The following is a 23,182-nucleotide window of genomic DNA, read 5'->3' on the forward strand; positions in this document are numbered from 1 at the left end:
GTAATTGAGAGAGATATTTAAAGGTTACATTCTTAGAGTGGATAAAGGGTGGATACATTTTATAGCAAAGGAGGTGCTAATTGGAATGTGATAGTTTCTGAAAGATGTTTATACAGGTCACATGGTTCTGGGAGTGTTCAAAGGTATAAGACGTGAGTGGATGAGAATGAGAGATGAGTAAAGAGATTGGATTGTCAGTACTGATTGATAGGAAACACTGGGATATTCCAAAAGCAAATTAATGACATTCAAAGGAAGAAAATAAAGGGATGTAACCCATCATATTCTGAAATTAGTGGCTATGTTTTAACTATATTTTTTAATGCCTTACAGGATAACTTAAGGTACATATGTCTTTTGCTTTTCATGTGCATAATATAATTTTTGATGTTAATGAATTAGAACTGGCCTTAGAGGATTTATAACCTAGTCTCCTACCTAGTTAATACAGTTTTGCTATATATTACCTTATTTTGTAATACTTAGTATATTTTAAAGAATGATTGCTAACTGCAATAGTGATGTAGTTATTTCTTGTGAAATTAGATTAGTTAGTGTCAACAAATATTTGTAGGCCTCTTTTGTGCTAAGCACCATTCTAGGTACTGAGGATATAGTAGTGAGTAAGACAAGCAAAGCACAAATGGGAACTGAATGACTTTAAGCTCAAAGGCCAAACTTCTCTGATGTAATTGGCTTTCAGATATTTATAGCAGGCTGTTGTAGAACATTACTGTTAAAAAGTACTCATAGTAGCCATAGGTTGACCTTTACCTTGGCTAAATTCTTACAAAATAACCCCAACTCCATATTTTAAATGCCGTCTTATTTATTTTACAATAAGGATTTTTTTATCTGGGGACAAAAAATTACTTTGAGAAAGAACTTCCCCCCCAAATAAAATTTCTCATGATGTTTCTAGAATAAATAATTCAGCTATATTATGAAAGCCAACCTTGATTCTGTTTGATGTAACACATTTAAGTTTATATATTCACCTTTAAAATCCCACACAAAAACTGAGTCAGAATCTTCTTTTTAAAAATTTAATGTTTTAAATTACAAAAACATCTTTCTTAGTTTTAGGACTCCAGTTGTAAAGAATGACTTTCCACCTGCTTGTCAGTTATCAACACCTTATGGCCAACCTGCCTATTTTCAGCAGCAACAGCAGCAAATACCTGTTACTCCACTTCAGAATTTACAGGTTTGATAAGCTTTATCTATGATGGTATATGTTAAGGTGAGATCAATTTCATAGATTTTATTTTTACAGCATCTAGTTGCTAGGAAATGTCTTAAGGACTTGTCAAACTTGACCAAGTGAAGGGGCTAGGAGGCTTCTAGAAGAGGTCAGTGTCAGGAGGAAACTGAAAAGAGGCCAGAGTGTGCCTGGAGCTCAGAAGGGATGGGATGATCCTAAGAATCCTGCTGGGCCCTTTTAAGTTTTACCCCAAGAGGGATGGGAAACTGTTGGAACTGGTTGGAGCAGGGAAGTGAACTTATTTGCATTTTGAAACAATTACTCTGGTGACAGTGAGATGGATGGACTAAGGGGAATGTGGGATGTCCTGTGTAGGAAACTGAACTTCACATTAGTATTGAATTAGAATTAATTCAGAATTACTTTATTCTTAAAAAACAAACAGAAGCTGTCAGCAGTTAGGGGAAAATGAAACTGAACTGCTTTTATCCCTCTCAGGAATTTTCAGTTTAAGCATGAGAGGAAGCTCCAAAAGGAAGGGGTTGGGGGGTGAGGATAGTGAAGAATCTTAATAAAATCACAACGTAATGGAAGATGACAGGTGTATATTTCAAAACCTAATACTGTCTTACAGAAAACATGGATCATGACTCCAGTGTCTTTCAACCCTAGAGGTTAAAGAAATTAGAATCCTTATCTTTTTTTTAATATAGCAGGAGATTATATGAGAGAGATTCTATCATTTGGGATCTAAAGCAGGACTTAGTTAAATTGAGATTTTTAATCAGCTAATCAGGCACTTTTTGTGTCTTCAGCTTCCTTGTCAGCTCAGAATAAGCCCTCTCACACCAAGCCATCTGTTCAAAACATTTATAGGTCCTCAGAGAGCTCTGGCATAATGGAAGGGAAGGGGAGGGGAGGGGAGGGGTGGAGTGGGGAGGGGTGGGGAGGGGTGGGGAGAAGTGGCAATGGTAGAGCAGATCAGTTGAAAGTTTGCTGAGGAAGGTGCTAAAGTTCAAATTTAAAAACTTGACTATCCTTCAGCAAAAAGGGGGCATTGCTGACATTTGCATTTGTCAGGTTGACTCTGGAGCTCTTAGCACCTTAGCACACTGCTTCCTTTACAGTGTAATGCTAAATGAGAAAACCTGTGTATTTTTGTGTGTGTGTGTGTATGTGTGTGTGTGTGTGTGTGTGTAATAGCAAAGAGGTTTACGTAAGAAAAATAATAGATAAGAAAGATGAAAAGTGATAGCTTATGAGTTTGTATGTTGAACATTAAGTGGTTCCCCACTCTCCATTTCCCCTTTAAATCTTCTATTCATGTTAAGAAATAAAGGCAAGTTAGAGGGGGAGACCTTGGAAGTTTGTATATTAATTTAGTAAGTTAATTTCTTTTACTAAAGTATGTAGAGTAAATTCCCTCTTTAAAATAATTGATACTAATATCTAATTACTTAAAATTTAATATAATTTTGAAATTGGAAGCATTTTACTATATTAAATGCAAGCTAGTTTCTCAGGTATATTCTTTGAACTTTAGAATCTTTACATATTTTAATTTAGATTTCAGCATCCTCTTCATCAAGTGAATGTATTTCAGTTAAAGGAAGAATTTATTCCATTTTGAAGCAGATAGGAAGTGGAGGTTCAAGTAAGGTAAGAATCTACCCAAAAAGTTTGAAAACATTTTTTTGCAAAGATATATGTATCTTAAATATTTAAGAAACGAATAAAAATATTTTAAACTTTCCTTTCTTTTTCTTTTTACCTTTCAGCCTCTTTGTTTCTTCACTTCTAGGGGCCCATATTGCCCTTGAGCCAAAAAATCCTTCTCATCCCCGGCTCCTATTTCCTCCTTCCAGCAAATGACATATCTCTTTAGACTCATCTCTTATTTCCAGTACCTTGTTCTTACCTTCAGTTTTCTTCTCTAAATAGCATTAACATTGACTTAGGGGTGGCAAGTGACAGCTGTGTATTATCACAAAACAATGTTCCTAAAGTCAGTCAACACTGTGATGTAAGTGACTGATATGCTTAGGATGATCCAGCGAGGTTTTTGACTAATGGATTTTGCTTTGTTTTGAGTGTTTCATTTTAAAAACAGTTTAGTTAATTTACAAATTCCTAGAATTGGACAGGTCATTTCCTAAATTTATCTGAGTTCTGAATTTATATGGTTCTAATTCTCTGGATGGAGGGCATCTCAAAAAAGTCTCAACTTACTGTCTTTAATTTTTCTCATTCTGTTCTCTTAAATCCACTTAAATCAGATTTTTACTTTTATTACTTACCAAAATAATTGTTATAAAAATTACCATTGAGTTTCATATTTTTGCCAAATCTAATTCTTAGCTTTGATTTGGGGTATTTGGAATAGTTGATTTCTCTTTTCTCATTGAAACTTTTTTATTTTTTCACTTGGCCTCTCCACTGGCTGTTCCTTTTCTGTCTTCCTCATGTCCCTGATCTCAGTGATGCAGTGCCCCAGGGCTCAGTTCTTAACCTCTTTTCTTCTTTCTCTAAACTCACTCCCTTAGTGTCCTCATTCAGTCTTATGGTTTTAAATACTAGGTATATGCTGACAATTCCCAAATTTCTATTTCCAGCTCAGACCTCCCCCTTGAATTCCAGACTTATATATCCAATTTGACTGCTCAGCACTTCTTGGGTATCTACTAGATCTTTAAAACTTATGTTCCAAAGATAACTCTTGCTCCATAGTCTTCCCCATTTCAGTAAATGGCAACTCCATTCTTCCAATTGCTAGGCCAAAAACCTGGAGTCATCATTGACTCCACTTACTCTCAAACATACTTCCAGCCAATCAGCAAATCTTGTTGGTTCTACTTCAAAGTATATCCAGAATCTATTTCTCACTACCTCCACTATTATCTCTTTGGTCCAAGCAACTTTCATCTTTTTACCTGGGTTATTACAATTGCCGCTAACTAGTCTCATTGATTCAGTCCTTGCTCTCCTGGTCTATTTTTACATAAGAGTCAGTTTTCCTCCAGATATCCTCAAGTCTTTGCTTAAGTGTCTTCTCTGTCAGGCCTTCCTTGGTCACAGGCTTTAAAACGGCAACTGCCACTTCTAATCACTTGTGAGTTCCAGTCCCCTTTCCTGCTTTATTTCCCTCTGTCACTCATCTTCTAGCATGCTCTGATTTACTTGATTTGTTGTTTGGGTGGCCCTCATTTGAATGTGGCTTCCATCAACGTAGGGATGTTTGTCTGATGTATTCAGTGATACTTGCTCTGTTACCTAGAATAGTGCCAAGAACATAACAGAGACTGGAGTATTTGTTGAATGAAAGAACTGTCCCTCCTCACCTGTTTTGCTATTATAAGTTGTTAGGGATGATACATGAAACAAAGCCTAGGTTTAATTTAAATTTTACTATAATTTTCTAAGCCAGCTAATAATAACTAGACTTGCTGAAGACTGTCTATGTACATTACCATAAGTAGTAATTGTTCAGTAATATTAATTTCTTTTCTGTATGCATTTTCCTTGTTGATTTTTATCAATGTATTTGAATTACCTGATTTCATTGCTTTAACAGAGGGAGTGAAAGCACATACATGCACAAAGTTGGTTTAAAAGTTTTCATTTGCTCAAAAATTTTGAGGTCTTATTATACAGTTTTAATATCCTGCAAATCTTTTTTCTAATATACCTGACAACTTTAATGTTTTAAAATGTCCACTTTATTCTGTCCTAATTGTCTTTAATGGTGGTAGCTAACATTTGCTATACTCCAAACACATCATCTCAGTCATCCTTCCAACCCTGTGTGGTAGGTACTACTAATAACATTCATTGTGTTAAAACAGAATAGTAGATAACTCCGTTCTTTGAGACTTGTAAGGCTGTTTACCTTACACAAAATGGCTTTATCCTATTTTCAAATTCCTTTTATCTTTTTCCGTGCTATTTTCTCTTGCTTTTTGCTCTATCACTGTTTTATGCCCCTCTCCCTTTAATTTGCTGTGTGTGCAAGTACACCCAGTAGTACTTTGTTAGAATTATGGATTTAATTTTTTAAGTAACTAAGCTGTACCTGCTCCCCTGGTATATACTTTGGCTCGTATTCCTTGCCAGTATCTGCTGGGTAATCAAGGTTAAATGGCTTTTAAATGTGATGTTTACTTCAATGTGTCAAAAAGGGTAAATGAATATAATTTTTCCTTGCTTACACTGACACTTTGTATTTGAATTATTGCTTCTTAGAAGCCCCATTCCTGTTGCATGTCTGCTGAAGGTTAGACACATTAGCAGCGTTTTCTAGTTTGTGAAATGTACTATCTACCTTAAGTGTTGCTTAGAAGTTGACTGTTGTTATAGCCAGAGCACCTGGACCTCAGAGACCCTGACAACATGATTACAGGATCTTGTTTCTGTAAACTTGACTTTGAAAATTAGAACTAATGTACTTTTTACAACTGAATATACTGATAGCTTACAATTAGTACCATAAGTAGCAATTGTTCAATAATATTAGTTTCTTTTTCTGAATGCATTTCCTTTGATCTCATATTTTTAAATATTCTCTACCACATAAATGAAATTGTCAACTCAGGCACAATGGAAAAAACACCACATGTGAAATCAGTTGACTTTATTATGGTCGTTAGCCTTCCTTAACATTTCTGAATCTCTTCTTTTTTAGGTTATTTCTCTAGTTAAGGCATTCAGCAGAGTGTTATGACATATATATGAAATTTAAATTACCTTTCTTATATGTTAATATAGAAACTTTTTAGGGTTTATGCCTTTGAGGTAATGAATGCCTGTTGTCATAGGTAGTTGAAAATGGACTATTACTCTACCAACAGGTGTATTCTTATACACAGAATAACACCAGGCACTTTTAATTATTCATATCAGTATTCCTTAACTTGTCTAATAAGTTTACTGTTGTGTTAGTACATTCTAAATTTTCCCCTTTGTTCTACTGTATAGGTATTCCAGGTCTTAAATGAAAAGAAACAGATATATGCTATAAAGTATGTTAACTTAGAAGAAGCAGATCACCAAACAGTTGATAGTTACCGGAATGAAATTGCTTATTTGAATAAACTACAACAACACAGTGATAAGATCATTCGACTTTATGATTAGTAAGATTTTTTTATTTTTACTATGATTCCTGAGATAAATAACTAATAGATCTTACCTAGTATAACCTAAGAATTTATTATTTTGTTTTTATTTATTGTTTTTTTAATGGCAGTGAAATCACAGACCAGTACATCTACATGGTAATGGAGTGTGGAAATATCGATCTTAATAGTTGGCTTAAAAAGAAAAAATCCATTGATCCATGGGAACGCAAGAGTTACTGGAAAAATATGTTGGAGGCAGTTCACACAATTCATCAACATGGTATTTTAAATCTCTTTATCATGTGAAGTTAAAATATCCATTAGTAATGTCTTAGAGACATATACCTATAATTTTAAGATAGTGGTTATTGGCAGCTTTAGACTAGATAAACTGTTTTGGAAGTTTATTTAAAGATGAAGAAACAAAACCATTTCTTTAAAACACTGTCAACCAAATAATATAGGGCATAAACTCAAGTGCCACATCCATAATGCATCAATAAATGCAAATGTATTTTATCAGTAGTAACAGTCATAACCCTAGGTTTCCAAATACTTGGATTATAGCAGATCTGAGACTTTGGGGTGCAGGCATACTAAAAATCTGAGATGTTTTTTCACTCATCCTAGTCATTTTGTATTGTATACCTTTTGTGGGAGTTGGTTTATTGTTGTTTTGGTTATTGCCTCTTAGCCCTATCTTCTGGTTGGGTTTTTACTTTACTTAGACTTGGTTCTTGTTAGGGCTTCTCTGCCTTTACCTTATCCCTTTTTAAAAAACTGTTAACCCAGCCCAGCTGGGCGTGGCTCAGCGCTTGAGTATCCACCTAGGATCCAGGAGATGGAGGTTTGATTCGCGGCCAGGGCACATGCCCTGGTTGCGGGCTCCATCCCCAGTCGGGGGCATGCAGGGGGCAGCTGATCAATAACTCTCTCATCATTGAAGTTTCTTTCTCTCTTTCTCTCCCCCTCTCCCTTCCTCTCTCTGAAATCAATAAAGATACATTTTTTTAAAAAAGTAAAACCTGTTAACCTAGGTGTTACATTTTGTCTCTTCATGTCTTCATTCCTATAAGTTAAAGATAATTCACCAGTGAACAAGATCAGACTATAGGGATGGAGGCATCAGTAGCATTAGGGTCTTAGTATCTGGCAGTGTCATTTACAATGCTCTCTAATGGGCTGTTAATTACAGTGGTTAAGCGTAAACTCTGAAGCCAGGCTGCCTGGATTCAACTCACAGCACTGTCACTTAGGCCCAGTGACACTGAACTTATTTAAACTCTTTGCCTTAGTTTCCTCACCTAAAAATGGGGATAAGGAGGTATTAAATGATTCAATACAAGCAACAAACTAATAATAGTCCCTGGCACATAGCAGGGTTGCTATATGTTGGTAGATTATATTAAAAATGAATAATTTGATCGAGTAATTACAGGAATCAGCACAGCCGGTAGATTGTGAAGTTTTTTGTACTAAGAATGTTTTACATTGTCTAATATTACAAAGGATTTTTATTTCGAAGGCATTGTTCACAGTGATCTGAAACCCGCTAACTTTCTGATAGTTGATGGAATGCTAAAGCTAATTGATTTCGGGATTGCAAATCAAATGCAACCAGATACAACAAGTATTGTTAAAGACTCTCAGGTAAGACTTAATGAATGGCTGGTTACCACCCAAGGGAGTTCACTTCCTTTTCACTTGTGAAATATTATTTTGCCAATGGGGATTTTATTTTTTACCTACCTCATTCTTCAAAGAATTTAAAGCCTTTTTATAAAAACAAATCAAAACCATGATTAATAAAATTTTGTATAGAAAGTCAAGATCTGGTAGAAGTATATCCATCAATTTTGAGTGATTTTCCTATAGTTAAGATAGAGAGGCAGTAATTCCTGTCTTGAAATCATCTTTTTTTTTTTCCCAAAGGGTGATGCAAAAATAGTTTGTTATGATATAATTTATGTAAAGTTAGATAGTATTTACAAAATAGAAATGATCATCTTGAATTGTCAAAACAGAGCAGCCTCACTAACCAGGCGAATTTCTTGATCATGATCTAAAATTCACCTGAAACTTGGTCTCAGAATTTCCTGGTAGCAACCAGAGAGGGATTACAGTTACATGTTTTTTATTGTCGATGAGGTAAGATAATTTTATTCTTCCAGAGAAGTAAAGCTTTTATTATCACTTACATTGGGGGGAAAAATTCTTAAGGGGGCTTTTATATTGGAAACACCACAGTAAATATTGTACTCAACTGCCTTTTTATAATAGGATATGCAGTAGCAAACTTAGTAAAATTGTCCCCATAAAAACTGAGGTGGTAACACCAAAGAATAACTAAAAACAATCTTGCTTGGAGCCAAGATGTGTTCTATGTACTATACAGATTTTTTGTATGAATCTGCCTTAATTCTAGGAGTAAAACTAGACTTTTGTAGTCCAGTAGGAAGAGTAGATGAGCAGGGTGCCCTTCAAACAACTTTATGTAACAATCACTTTTCTTTATATTAAAAATATGACTGAACATCTAGTTGTAAATCCCCTTGAAGGTATCTTCTGTGCCAAGGCCTTAAAATACAATATTCCATGTTTGAAAGCAGAACCATTTATTGTAGAATAAAATGAATGCCTTGTAAGGTTGGCATAATCCAACTGTGAAAACTCTTGCATAATTTAGACACCCATCCCATCTTAGTTTGGACATGGGCCCAGTGAGTACTTGGAGAAAAGCTAGATGGTTGGTTACTTGGTTGGTTGGTTAGTTGGTTGGTTGGCTGGTTTATTTTTAAAAATTCTCAGTCTATTTCAGCACAGAAATGAGTAATTGATCAATTCCTTCTAGGTTTATGGCCATTAATAGAATTTTAGCCTGGACAGTTTTATGGTAGTTGCCTACCATAGTCATAGAAATAGCTCAGCATTCTGAAAGGAGTCAATTTGCTGATTATGAACCCATTTTTATTTTGCTGGAGTTGTGAAGAAATTTATGTCTTAATATTGTTGTTGGCTTGAGTTTTTCAGATATATTACTGAAATTTAATTACCCAAGTTTCCAAAAATCTCACGTTTGTGTTTTTAAAAATCTGTAGCAGAATGTGCTATTTTCATTGATTGGTGTTTTCTGTGATTTGGCAAATAGGTTGGTACAGTTAATTATATGCCACCAGAAGCAATCAAAGATATGTCTTCCTCAAGAGAGAATGGGAAATCCAAATCAAAGGTACTGTAAAGGTTATCTGTCATTTATCTAACATTAATAGGTAATGGTCTATTCTCTGAATAAACTTAACAGATAACTAAAAGTTATTTAAGTTCTAAAACTTTTTAGGCCATTACAGAGACCTTGCCTTCTCAAGTAGATTGTCATGGGATTTAATTTCAGCCTTCTTTATTGATTTGAGATTGTTCTTTAATATTGTGCTTTCAATATGATGATGCCTCACGTTGTGCTTCTACAAGAAATCCACCTAGGGTATTTTTAAGTTTTAAAATTAAAGAGAAAATTTAAAACTAAATTAGCACTGATTTGGACACCTTAAATAACATTAACTTGATAACCTTAGAAGTCTTTTGTTTCCTCTTTGATTCTTACATTTTACTTCCTAACCAGTTATTCATTTGTGAATTCTCCATTTTCAAATACAACTCTAGCGTATAATTTGTCCTGGCCACTGGCTACTTTTCCACTTATATCTTATTTGACCACCTCAGTGAGCTTTGTGTTAGCTTCATTAGTGCCCATTGTTGCGCTGCCTGCCATGATGCCTCATGCTCCCAAGCAAATCCTTCCTCTGTGACAGTGTAACCATCTGGATGGAAGCACACGTTGTCCAGGGACTGCATTCAAGTCATAGATCTGCCTCTTCATTCACTGTCTTGGTGACTGAACTTGCCTAGTTTCTTCTTCTGTAACTTAGGCTTACGAACAGTACCTGTTTTAAAAATAATTGAGGATTAAATGAGAAAGAATATAAAACACTTAGTATATTGTCCAGTTCAAAATAATTGATTAATAAATGTGCTTCTATTAACTAAATTATATTTTTCTTCCTAGAAAATTGTGGCTTCTAAATGTCTTTTCAAATAACTGCATAAAATTATGCCAAATAGTCTCTCTTAAAAAATTCTTTTTATCTGTTTAATTCTCTTTTTCTTCTCATACTTAGATTTGTTGTCTTTCTCTTTTTCCTTTTTCTTGGTTAGACTTATCATGGTTTTGTTATTTTTAAAGAAATAGGTCTTCATTTAATTTATTGATTCTATTTTTATGTGTTCTCTAATTTCTGCTATTTATTTGTTTCCCTTTAGGTTTATTTTTTTTTCTAGCTTCTGGATTTAAATAATCGCTAATTTAGTCTTAGTATTCTTGATTATAATTGAAATGTTAAAACTGAATTTTACTTTAGCTTCTATTTATAGGTTTTACTCTTGTGTTCCTTATTTTCATTAATTCCTAAAATTTGTAATTTCAGTTTTAAAATTGTTTTATTCTTTTTTACTTTAGAATAAAATTTATTTTGAATTACATTCAAAATTCAGAATTTATCAGTTGGCAACTCAGTGCTTTAACACATATTGGTAAATCTCAATTCATTTGAATCACCTGCTGTTATCCATTGGCCTTAGTGATTCTGTATAGAAGATATATTTTTATCCCAACATGTGAGTTTATCCCTGCTATTAAAAAGCTCAAAACTCCTCCCAGTCTAGCTGCCTCACATTACTTTCCAGTGAACATCTGTTGGCTTCTGTTCTGAGGTCTCAGGTATATTGATTACTTCCCTCTGCTTCAAATGCCTCTGCTATGCAGGACTTGTGGCTATTGGTGGTTCCTCTGCTCACTTATATTCTGGCATTCCTGGGTATAGTTTTTCACCTGGTTTTGTTATAAATATATTCTATGTTTATGGTTTTGCTACTAGGGTACTTTATCTTATCTGGGGATCTGGAGAGATTGAAACACTGTGCTGCCATAGCCACTGCTATTTCCCCATGATCTGATATCCTTTTTAGCCCATGATTTAATTAGAAAATGACTTAATTTCCAGGTGGTTAAATTAGAGGAAAAGGAGGTTTTTTGTTTTTTTTTATTAATTTTCAGTTTTCTGAATGTTCAGATAATGGGATCTGTTTTATCTGTTATCTTCTGAAATGCATATTAAAATCTCTACCCCTCCCCAAAATAATGTAATAGTTTCTGCTAAATTTGTTTCTTTTAAATGTGGATATGTTAGGGTAGGCAGCTAGAAAGATATGAGCTGGGAAAGGCATTTGGGGCTTGGAGGGAATATGTGTGAAACATGACAAACCAAAAATAGACAATGGAAATGGCAGACTCCTGCGTGATGAGGAAAGATTCAGAGCCCCTCCGGGATGTGGGCTAACCAGTGGCATAACACCTGTGTGAAGGAGCCTTACAGCTTAAAGAAATTTTGTTTTTCCAAAAATAAGAGAGGGGGAGACTTCCTGAGAGGCACTCTAGTCTAGGGGTATAAGTACCCCAAACCCCACCTAAGCAGGGTACTTGGTTTGGTTTCGGCCAGCTGAATTGCCCGCTCACGTTCTATCTGAGTGTATTTCTAACCCACAAATAAATCCTCTCCTGCTTTTGTTGATATTTGTTGTCTCTTATTTGAATTCGTTCCTACAAGCAAGACAAGAACCAGGGGCACAGAGTACTGTCTCTCGCCAGAGACCACCAAACCACCACTGACAAGAGTCACTGCATAGAAGTTTCTATTATCTCTTCTTAGTTGATTGTACCTTTTGTGACTATAAAATGTGTTTCTTCTGTTAAAAGCATTTTGTCATGTTCTCTTTTTCTAATATTAATATTGCTGCCTGCTTTCTTTTTTTTCTCTCCTGTTTTTGCATTTGGTTATATATGTCCATTTCTTTTCATTTTTCCTTTCACTTTTCTATATCATTTGGTTTAGATCAGTCCTTTGCGGAGATCATGTGATTACATTTTGTTTTACTGTATATTTAAGTATCTTTTAAAAAGGGAATTTAGCCATTCTCATTTATTATGCCCCCTGCTATGTTTGGTCTTATTCATATTTTTTATTAAAGTAAAAACATGATTATGTTATAATATTACATTATTTCTAATGAGATTAATACAAAGAACATTTAACAATAAGTAATATTTATTAAGTACTTATTATAACCAGAAACTATTCTCTATGCTTACTCAGTCCTCATAGTTATATTGTTTAAGGCCTAAAAGGGTACTTTTATTATTTGTATTTTGGAGATGAGGAAACAGAGATGCATAGAATTACTAGCTAGTGATAAGGCCAGGGTTCAAGCCCTGCTCAGCCTGGCTCTATAGTTTTGTGTTCTTGGGTTTAGGATAACTCAGCTTAAATAACCTTTAAAAGATCTATTTATACTTATATGTTATAAATTTATATAAAAATTTATTATAATCCAGTAGCTTTGGGGAAAACAAATTTAAAATTTGCAGTTATATTTTTTAGTTTTGTATTTTCATAAACTGACAAGAATGTAATATTTTGTTTTAGGTGAAATATTTTAATTATGAGTTTTTTGAAAGATTTAAAGTGAAGTTCATCTCTCGGTCAAATAACCAATTATAATTAAAACTAGAAAAAGATGCTTTGTCATGTAAACATAATCTAGTACTTACACATTAATTGAGGTTTACTTATGATTTTTAGTATTAGGATATATATGTGTGTGTGTATAATACTCTTAAATTTAATTTTATATTAAAATAATGGCAACTTATTTCTGGTTTTGTGTGTGTTTGTTGTTGTTGTTGTTTGTTTTTTTTACTTAGATAAGCCCCAAAAGTGATGTTTGGTCCTTGGGATGCATTTTGTACTATATGACTTATGGGAAGACACCATTTCAGCATATAATTAATCAGATTTCTAAATTACATGCCATAATTGACCCTAATCATGAAATCGAATTTCCTGATATTCCAGAGAAAGATCTTCAAGATGTGTTAAAGGTAACATTAGTAGAATATGGATATAGAAGAACAATATATATACAGTTAATCCTAAACAACTTGGAGGTTAGGAGTGCCTATCCCCCTCCTAATTGAAAACCTGTGTACAAGTTTTGACTCCCCAAGAACATAACAAGTAATAGCCTACTGTTGACCAGAAGCCTTAATGATAACATAAAGAGTCGGCTAACACGTTTTGTATGTTATATATATTATGCACTGTATTCTTACAATAAAGTAAGCCAGAGAAAAGAAAATCATAAGGAATAGAAAATGAATTTATAGTTTTTATTGAAAAAGTGGACCACGCAGTTCAAACCAGTGTTGTTCAAGGGTCAACTGTATTTAATTGTTTGCCGAAATGATTGGAATTATCTAAGTGGCTTAGCTATAAACTGGCCCATTGAAAGAAATTGCTGGCTGAATTCACTTTTTATAGCATGTTAATTTCACTTTGAAGCTGTTAGTTTTAAAATGAATACTTGGGGATTTTGCAAAATATGACATGAAATAATCTCTGAGTAGGCTGTCTAGAAAGCAACTTCTGTAATGCAATGCAATCTGAAAAAATACTTTATCAATATTATGTAAGAGAACTTTCTTTGTTTAAAAATAATAATCTTTATTTTTATAGCGTTGTTTAATAAGGGACCCTAAACAGAGGATATCCGTTGCTGAGCTTCTGGAGCATCCATATGTTCATATTCAAACTCACCCAGGTACTTCTTTAAAAATCAATTTATTACCAGATTCTTATTTATTTATTAATCCTTACCTGAGGATATATTTTTATTGTGATTTTAGAGAGAGAGGAAAGGAGGGGGAGAGAGAGAGAAACATTAGTGTGAGCATCATTGTGAGAGAGAAATATCGGTGGGTTGCCTCCTGTACACACCCCAACCGAGAATGAACCCATAGCGTTTTCTTGTATGGGACAACACTCTAACCAACTGAGCCACACCGGCCAGAGCAAGAAAGTTTCTTTTTTTATGCTCAATACTAAAATAAGTGAAATTGCCTTCCTTTACTTACTGGCATATATTTTTACTTATCCTAATTAAGGGCCTGTGATCAGATAAATTGCAAGAATGCCGGTTATTGTACTGTTTTAACAGAATGTGTATTTATACATGAAGTTAATTTTTCTTATTGGTATCAGTGTATTATCAATTATATTTTTCTACAGGTAACCATAAGGGAGCCTCTGAAGAAATGAAACATGTTCTGGGCCAACTTGTTGGTCTGAATTCTCCTAACTCCATTTTGAAAGCTGCTAAAGTAAATATTTCTATTATTTATATACATGAATTTTGTTTTATATAGTTTAGTGTGTTAGACATTTAAATGGGTAATTCAAAGAAAAGCTGGTTCAGTCAGATCAACTATGAAATAGTATTTATCTACATTTAGATACTTAATGTGCTTTTGACACATACAGGTTTATTCAATGTATATTCTTATTATGCAGATAGAATAATTGAAAGTGCATTGTCATATAAAGTATATTCAGATGATTGCTGTGAAGTCTCAACTGGAGTAAATTTAATGAGGAATTTGTCTTTAATTGGCCCCATTAACACAGCTTTTGAATTCATTTTTTCTACTCATTTTTTTTCTTAAACCATCTCAGAGAAATCACAGTATTTGTCACATATGACTTATATGAAGCTGTATGTAGCAGTCAGTACATTTTTCAAAGCAAATATCTCAAACTTTTCAGCTTCCCAATGCCTGTTTATATCTGTACCATAATTTTTTTTATCTTACTGCCATCAAACACCTAATCATTTCTAGAACCTTATGTATGCTTATTGACCAACTTGTTTAGTTACCAAGCAGTTACTAATTATATATTTCAATTATAACATTATTATAAAATTATAGGAGCTTTTAGCTCTCTGGGTATGGGTAAAGCCAATCTAAGATGTCAAGAAGTTGGACACATTGTGGAGGAATTAACTATTTATTCACTATTTTGCATTTATATGCTAAATGGTAAATTTTTTCTTAAATTTCTCACGTGCTGATGTATAAATCAGTGACTTTAGGAATTAAAATTGGACAAAATTTTTTTTGTAATTTTGCTCTGTGTTTTATATCTCTGTATTTTAAATTTCTACCATTGTGTTAAGTTTAAAGCCTTTTATAAATGAAATTGAGGTAGATTAGTTACCTTTATCAATAAGGTTATGTGTTCCTTGATGGCAAAAATATCTTCACAAATCAGATGTTGGCTTAGTTTTAAACCCTTTTTAAAATACAGATTTTAATGCAGCTAATTATATTTAAGATAATTTGTATGATTTTTTTAATCTTTTCTGTTCATTAGTTTAAATAGCATTGGAAAGTAAATTTTCTGATGAATGTATATTACATTATAGGAATTTATCTAAGACTTTATTTGAGAAAAAGTAAGGGAGATCAAGAAGGCCTTGAAAATACACATATATGCTTATTGGTAGCATGGTCCATTTCACTTACAGAGAAATTGAGCTGCATCTCATGATAGCTGATACTTAGGCCAAGCTAGGTGTTAAAATTCTTAATTATTTCCAATGGTTTATAAAATAATTTCCTAATTATAGGAACAAAAAAGAAATGTATTGCATAGTAAAATATGTAGTTATCTCTATTAATCTAATAATATGCTGAATTTTAAGTTACAAATCAGATTTGTGTTTTTAATTTCAGACTTTGTATGAGCACTATAGTAGTGATCAAAGTCATGATTCCTCTTCATCATCCAAGACTTCTGAGAAAAAAAGAGAAAAAAAATGATTTGCACCTACTCAGAAACTGTCAAATAATCACCTGTAAAATATATTGGACTGTTGTACTCTTGATTTTGTGGAAATCTGCTCTTGAAGACAACTTTACTCTGAAATGTCATTGGCAGAAAAATTCAGTGGATTATCCTCAAAAGAAAACTAAAAATAATAACCACTAATGCCACTGTATATATTAAATTATAGAACTGTTTTCTCTGTTATGCTTTCCTATAACTCTAACCTATTTCATATCATTTCACACTTGAAACAATGGTTGGATAACTGAAATATATTCTGAAGAACTATGTAAATAAAGCTTTGTAGCATAAAATGACACTAAAATATTAAAGTTCTGAAATTATTTTCTTCAAGCAGATATATTGGTGTGGTAGCAAAATTCTTAATTAATAAAAATTGGATTAAGAGAAGACACAAGACTAGAACTTAGTAAACTGTTGGATTTTCTACGTAAACAATCATGTCATCTGCAAACCAAGAGAGTTTATTTCTTCCTTCCCAATCTGTATACCTTGTATTTCTTCTTATTGCATTAGTTAGCATTTCTGGTATGGTGTTGAAAAGGATCGGTGATGGGACTTTCTTGCCTTGTTTCTGATCTTAGTGAGAAAGCTTAAAGTTCCTCACCATTAAGTATGATGTTAGCTGTATTTTTTTTTTTGTATATACAGGGTAAGGCAAAAGTAGGTTTACAGTTGTGAGTATGTGAAACAGTTTATTCTTGTATTATTATTTAATAACTATGGTATTATTTTCCATATGACCAACTATAAACCTTTTGCCCCACCCTGTATTCTTTATCAAGTTGAGTAAATTCCCTTCTATTCCTAGTTTACTGAGAGTTTTTATGAATAGGTGTTGGATTTTTGTCAACTGTTTTCTGCATCTATTAATAATGATCATGTGATTTTTCTTTTTTGGCCTGTTCGTGTGTGGGCATATTAATTAATTTTTGAATGTTGAACCATCCACGCATACTTGGGATAAATCCCACTTGGTTGTGGTTTATAATTCTTTTTATATGTTGTTGAATTTCATTTGCAGATATTTTGTTGAGGATATTTGCATCTGTATTAATGAGAGATATTGGTCTATATTTTTATTTTATTTTATTGATTGATTTTAGAGAGAAAGGAAGGGGGAGAGAGAAATATCAGTTTGTTGTTTCACTTATTTATGCATTCATTGATTGATTCTTGTTTGTGCCCTAACTGGGGATTAAACCCACACACAACCTTTGTGTATCAGAATGATGTTCTAACCAAATGAGCTACCCTGCCAGGGCAGGGCCATATTTTCTTGTAATGTCTTTGTCTGGTTTTGGTATTAGGCAATACTGGCTTCAAAGAGTGAGTTAGGAAATATTCTCTCTACTTCTGTTCTCTGAAAGACATTGTAGAGGATCTTTTCCTTTAATGTTTGATAGAATTCACCAGTGAACCCATCTTGGCATGGTGCTTTCTGTTTTGGAAGGTTATTAATTATTGATTCAATTTCTTGAATAGATACAGACTTATTCAGGCTGTCTATTTTTGTGTGTGAGCTTTAGCAAGTTGTGTCTTTCAAAAACTGGTCTGTTTCATCTAGGTTTATCATAAGCATAGAGTTGTTCACAGTATTCATTTATCCTTTTAATGTCCCTAGGATCTGTAGTGATGTCTCCTCTTTTCTGATGTAGCAATTTGTGCCCTCTCTTTTTTTCCCTAGGTTGGCTAGAGGTTTATCACTTTTATTCATCTTTTTAAAGAATCAGCTTTTGGTTTCATTGTTTTTTTCTATTGATTTCCTCTTTTCAAGTTCATTGATTTAATTGGCTCTTCATTTTTTAGTTTCCTAAAGTGGAAAGTTAGGTTACTGATTGCAGATTTTTTTAATTTTCTAATATATGCATTCAATGCTATACATTTTTCTCTGCACAGTGCTGTATCCCACAAATTTTGGTAAGTTGTGTTTTCATTTTTATTTATTCAAAATACTTTTAAATTTCTCTTGATGTGAATACCAGGAGGCAAAGATTGTCATGGGACATCTTTGGGGCTTCCTACCAGTAAATGCTAGCTCTTCTTATGATTTATATTTTTTTGTATTTTGTACAGATTTTTAAAGTTTCTCCTTGTAAGATTTGTTCTAAATTACCTTTCCCTTTTTACTAGGAGCCTATTTTCTGTTATGTTAAATGGAAAAATTACAATGTATTGCATGTTTTCTGAAATAGTAAAACACCCTTAGATAAAGGGAGAAGCTATCAAGTTAGGATGACAATGTCTAAAATATATTTTAAATATCACTTTCTGATTGCTAAATTATATCTAGTTTTGCCTTATATATTTTGAGGCTATTTCACTAGATGCTTGCTCTAGCTTTTTTTTTTTTTTTTTAGTTTTGTGTTTTTTTGTTTTTCTATTCCATAATTTCCACTCTGATGCCTTAGGTTTAGAGTCTCTCTTTCTTTCTTTTTTAGTTGTTTGTCTTAAATTTAACCAAGCTTATTAACTTAACAGACTTAAACAAATATCTCTACCTCCCTACCAAACAATACAAAGACTTTAATGTACTTTAGCTACACTAGCATAACTTGCATGATTTTGTGGTCTAATATTTTAGTTTTTTCCTATTATAACCCCACAGACTACTATCATTTTATACAGACAATATTTATTTAGATTCACAGAAAGCATTTACCATTTTATATATTTCTTGTATCTCAGACTATTCTTTTGGGATGATTTCTTCTCATTTTAAAATACTCCCTTTGGAAATTTCTTTAGCAAAGATCTGTTAATAGTAAATTATTTCTTTCTGTTTACTTAAAAATATTTTAAATTCACCTTTGTTTTCATGAAGATTGTTTTTTCAGGGTCTTAATTCCAAATTAATAGCTATTTTCTTTTTGTACTTTGAGATTATTACTGCACCTACTTCTGGTTTTTATTGTTGATATCAGAAAGGCTTCTAGTCATCTAATTAATATTTCTATATAAGTGGCCTGCCTTTTTCCTCTAGCTGCTTTTAAGATCTTTCTACCTTCTGTGATCTGCTAGTTGTTGATACTTTTTAATCCTGTTTGGTATATATTATGCTTTCAAAGTCTATGAAATCACATATCTTGATTTTGAAAAATTCTCAGTTATTATCTCTTCAAACTTATTGTTCTATTTGGTTCTGTTTCAGATCCTGTTTTTTCCTGATGGTTTGCTGCTTTCTCACGTGATTGATTTTATCATTTATTTTTTTTTTAGTAATTTACATGGGCCAATTTTACATTCTGTATCTGCAATTTCAGTACTTGAAGTGTTTGAGTTGAAGTCATTGTCTTCTCTGCTAACTTTGATCATGGTTTCTCACTGTGTTGGAGGTCTCCAAGACCACCCCCAGGTTTGGTGATTTGCTAGGAGGACTCGGAGGATTCAGCGTATAGTCATACTCATCAGTATGATTGATTCTAGTGAAAGGATCTAGTGAAGTTAAATCAGCAAAGGGAAAAGGTATGTGGAGCCAAGTCTGCAGGAAACAAGCCACAAGCTTCCAAGCGTCCTTTCCCTGTGGTTCACAGAGATGCACTTAATTTCCTAGCAACAAGTTGTAAGAATACCTATGAAATGTCTATCACAGTAGCTCATTAGAGACTTGGCACCCTGGGTTTTTAATGGGGGCTGGCCATGAACTCACGCTTTGCCTACCAGGTGCCAACATTTTAGACTCCCAGAAGAAAAGCAGATGTTTAGTATAAGCCACTTGTTTGTACCTCACAGTTTAGGCATAGGGAGCCACTCGTTATTTAGGCGACGGTGGGAACCCTCCTGACATCCAAGTTCCCAGACTCCAGCCATAGTAACAAGCAAGCCTAAAAGATACCTATAACTTTTATCTTTGGACAACAAGATTCTATTTCTTAATGTCTATGGGGGAGGGAGAAGGACAGCTGCTCTGGGTTGCCTGCACTCTTGCACCCAGGCTACCTGGTGCCCTACTATCTGGTTGCTCTGGCAGACAGAAAAGGAAAGCATGCACTGCCACTTAAAATTAACACGAGAGTGACACCCTTCTCACAATTCATTGGCTAAGTGAGTTACATGGTTTTTATGTGATGATCTTGTGTCTAGAGAGGAGAGCTCAAAGTACATGATGGACAGCACTAACTAGCATTTGTAAGAAGATACGGCTGTCTTTGCTTCAATCAAGGGTCCTACCTTGTAGTTCAGAACCCCCCCAGGACTACTGGGTAGTGAGTGGCACAGAGAGAATAAAAGTACATACGCTACTTTTTCTGTGCCGTGTCATTTTAGAGGTTTTTTATTTGATGCTACTTTCCTTAAAGTTATAGACAACTTTGGGATGCTCTCCATGGTTCTTCTGCCTTCCTGTTTTCTTCCTCTTCAGTCTACTTCTCCACTTTTACCTCCAGAAAGAATGTGTATTGTAGTGAAGAGGAAAATGTATTAGTAATTACATTAATTTGTTAATAAAGAAATAAGGTTTATTGTGTTGCAATGTTTGTAGAGGCATATATATGTGTGTATATATGGAATTATTTTGCATGCTGTGTTATTAGAAATATGTTAAATTAGCATATTTGACAGAATTGGGTCAGAAAGGTCCCTGCAGATACAGGTGAGGTGAGGAGGAGGAGATTGTAGATGGTGGTTTACATTCTCACTGCAAGAGTGAAATGAGGCAAGAACACAGTTGGCATTCAGTTATGTGGGACAGAGGATCATGCTCAAACTTACAGTCTCCACTTAGTCTTAATATATTATAATGCCCTTTAAAAAAAAAAAAAAAAAATGTACGCATAATTATTCATGGAGCACTGGTGGACTAGCTAGCTCTACCCTGGAGGAAAATCTCAGGAGTTTAGGGGAGGGGGCTGAGGAAGGGATCAAAAAGAGACAGGGAGGGAAATTCTTTGGAGGGCTAGGAGCCACACTGGAATTGCATATTTGGGGATACTTGAGCATGCTGCCTCTCTTCCCTTTGTAGGGACTCACCAGCCTAAGTAAACCTGGTACCTTGCCTCCTCATCTTGTCTCTGGATAAATGAAAAGTAACCATAAGTGGAAGCTTTTGCTTGTGAATTTCTCTTTTTTAATGTTTCTATAAAAAAGAAAATAGTCTCATCTTAATTTGAAAAATATAGTAGAAAGAAGCATGATTCCTAATCCCATCATCCTGAGTTAATTACTTTTGACATTTGGCATATTTGCACATTTGTGATAATATATTTATAATTTTATACTTAATTCTTCCACTTACCTTCCTCATAAGCATTCCTAACTCATTTAAACCCTTCATAAATATAACTGATTCCTATGAAATATCCTATCATATGAATATATAAGAATATTTCCCAATTTTTTATTTTGTGTAAAATAATACAGAATAAACCTCTGTGACTTTTTATTATTAGGAATGGGAAGTCCTAAAACATAACGTTTGTCCCAAAACATAACTAATTAAATTCACAAAGAAAGATCATGGTCTTTTTGAATTAGTAATTTGGTATTAGATTTGGAAATTAATATTGGTTTTACTTTTAAGCCATCCCTGATTGGTGGCCAACCTGATACCTTTGCAAGTAGATTTAATTAAACTACTTTAGGGAGGAGACAAAGGCTATCTAATCAGAAATCCTGTTGATTCCACTTTCAAGATATATCTAGCACTCAAACAGTCCTCACCAACTTTACCTGTATCACCTGGGATCATTGCAGTAACTTCCTAACTGTTCTCTTCCCTTCTACTCTTGTCCCTCTGTACTCTGCTTATTATACAACATGATTTGTTCAAATATGAGTCAGAGTACTTTGCTTCTCTGCTCAGTACCCTCCAACTGAGTCCCATCTGATGGAGCGAAAATGCCCGAGTCCTTGCTGGATAGGCCTTTCCTGCTGTATGCAGCCATCTCTTGACCGTGTCAGACCCACTCCTGCCTTACGGCCTTGGGCTTGCTGCTTTCTCTTCTAGAATGCTTTTTCCCAACTGTCGCTAGGCGTGTTTCCTCATCTTGTGTTTGTTCAAATGTCACTTTGCTACTGAGGCGTTCCTTAAACAGCCTTTAAAATCACATTCCCCTGCTCCAGGTACTCCATAATCTTCCTTGCTTTATCACTTCTTATAGGATTTATCCTTATGACATTCTTATTTATTTTTATTTATGTTTTACTGTTTATTTTGTTCACTACGCTATTCCCAGTGCCTAATACAAAGTCTAATCGATAGTTGACAATTGAATACATGAATAAAAGCTTTTCTTTCCTGGAAAGAAAGCATTATAAAATATTTCTTACCGAGGAACTATATTAGCAAACTGTGCTAGCCCGGCAGACTGATGTAACCCGTAGAGTGCTAGACAAAATGAGACATCCTTTATGGGCATCACCCACTCTAAACGACCTAGCTGCAGCACTGGGATTTTAGGAATGAAGGATGTTCACAGAGGCAGGCTCTTTCCAGACATGCTCTTGAATGACAGGGAGGACTATGGAGGCATGACGGTACATGGTCCTAGATGAAGTATTTCTATGTTCCAATAAATGAAGTAAACTGAAGTCCCTGCCCTTCAGGTGCTTATTTCTGTTTCTCCTCTTCATGTGTTATGAGGGGAAATTTTTCTCTTTTTTTAGCTCTAGCCCGTCTGTCCTGGCATTGACTTTCTAGTTCTTGCTGATCCCACGCACGGTTGAGCTGATGCATGGAAGTGCTGACAAGACAGGAGGGGCAAGCATCAGGTGCCTGTCTGTGCCCACAGCTTTGGGAGGCTGGTGAGGGTGGGATGCAAGGAGCGCTGTCCCTCCCCACTCCATTGCTGTTTCTGAAGGGCACTCCTGGCTCCCTTCTCTGGTGGGGATTCCCCAAGGGCTGACTGTCATAACCAGATATTGTCCCCACCCCAGGCCCGATACTCCTTCCCCTGCGCACTCAGGCTGGCCTGCATTCCCCCCAGGGCTGGAAAGGGCCCCCTTGTGGTAAGGGCGAGAAGTACTGAGGGCGCTGCCTACCCCGGAAGTTTGGCAGCTGACGGCCTAGTGAGTCAAGGTTCAGTGCTTCCAGCTGTGTGTGGAGTGGCAGGGACAACAACTGTGGTTCC

General features: G+C 34.5%; 1 protein-coding gene across 2 annotated transcripts in view; it reads left to right on the plus strand.

The window, feature by feature from the left end:
- The window catches only part of TTK (TTK protein kinase), a 35,912-nt gene extending 19,459 nt beyond the window's left edge, over positions 1 to 16,453 (plus strand). For both annotated transcript variants that reach the window (XM_016207358.2, XM_016207357.2), the window contains exons 13-22: positions 1,081 to 1,207; positions 2,771 to 2,863; positions 6,176 to 6,333; positions 6,447 to 6,598; positions 7,844 to 7,968; positions 9,467 to 9,547; positions 13,133 to 13,309; positions 13,944 to 14,028; positions 14,496 to 14,587; positions 16,001 to 16,453. In XM_016207358.2, the coding sequence (XP_016062844.2) occupies positions 1,081 to 1,207; positions 2,771 to 2,863; positions 6,176 to 6,333; positions 6,447 to 6,598; positions 7,844 to 7,968; positions 9,467 to 9,547; positions 13,133 to 13,309; positions 13,944 to 14,028; positions 14,496 to 14,587; positions 16,001 to 16,087 (1,177 nt within the window). In that variant the 3' untranslated portion in view covers positions 16,088 to 16,453. The remainder of the gene's footprint in view (positions 1 to 1,080; positions 1,208 to 2,770; positions 2,864 to 6,175; positions 6,334 to 6,446; positions 6,599 to 7,843; positions 7,969 to 9,466; positions 9,548 to 13,132; positions 13,310 to 13,943; positions 14,029 to 14,495; positions 14,588 to 16,000) is intronic.
- Positions 16,454 to 23,182: the final 6,729 nt, after the last annotated feature.

Source organism: Miniopterus natalensis, chromosome 5 (assembly GCF_054644295.1).
Source record: "Miniopterus natalensis isolate mMinNat1 chromosome 5, mMinNat1.hap1, whole genome shotgun sequence".
NCBI classification, from domain to species: domain Eukaryota; kingdom Metazoa; phylum Chordata; class Mammalia; order Chiroptera; family Miniopteridae; genus Miniopterus; species Miniopterus natalensis.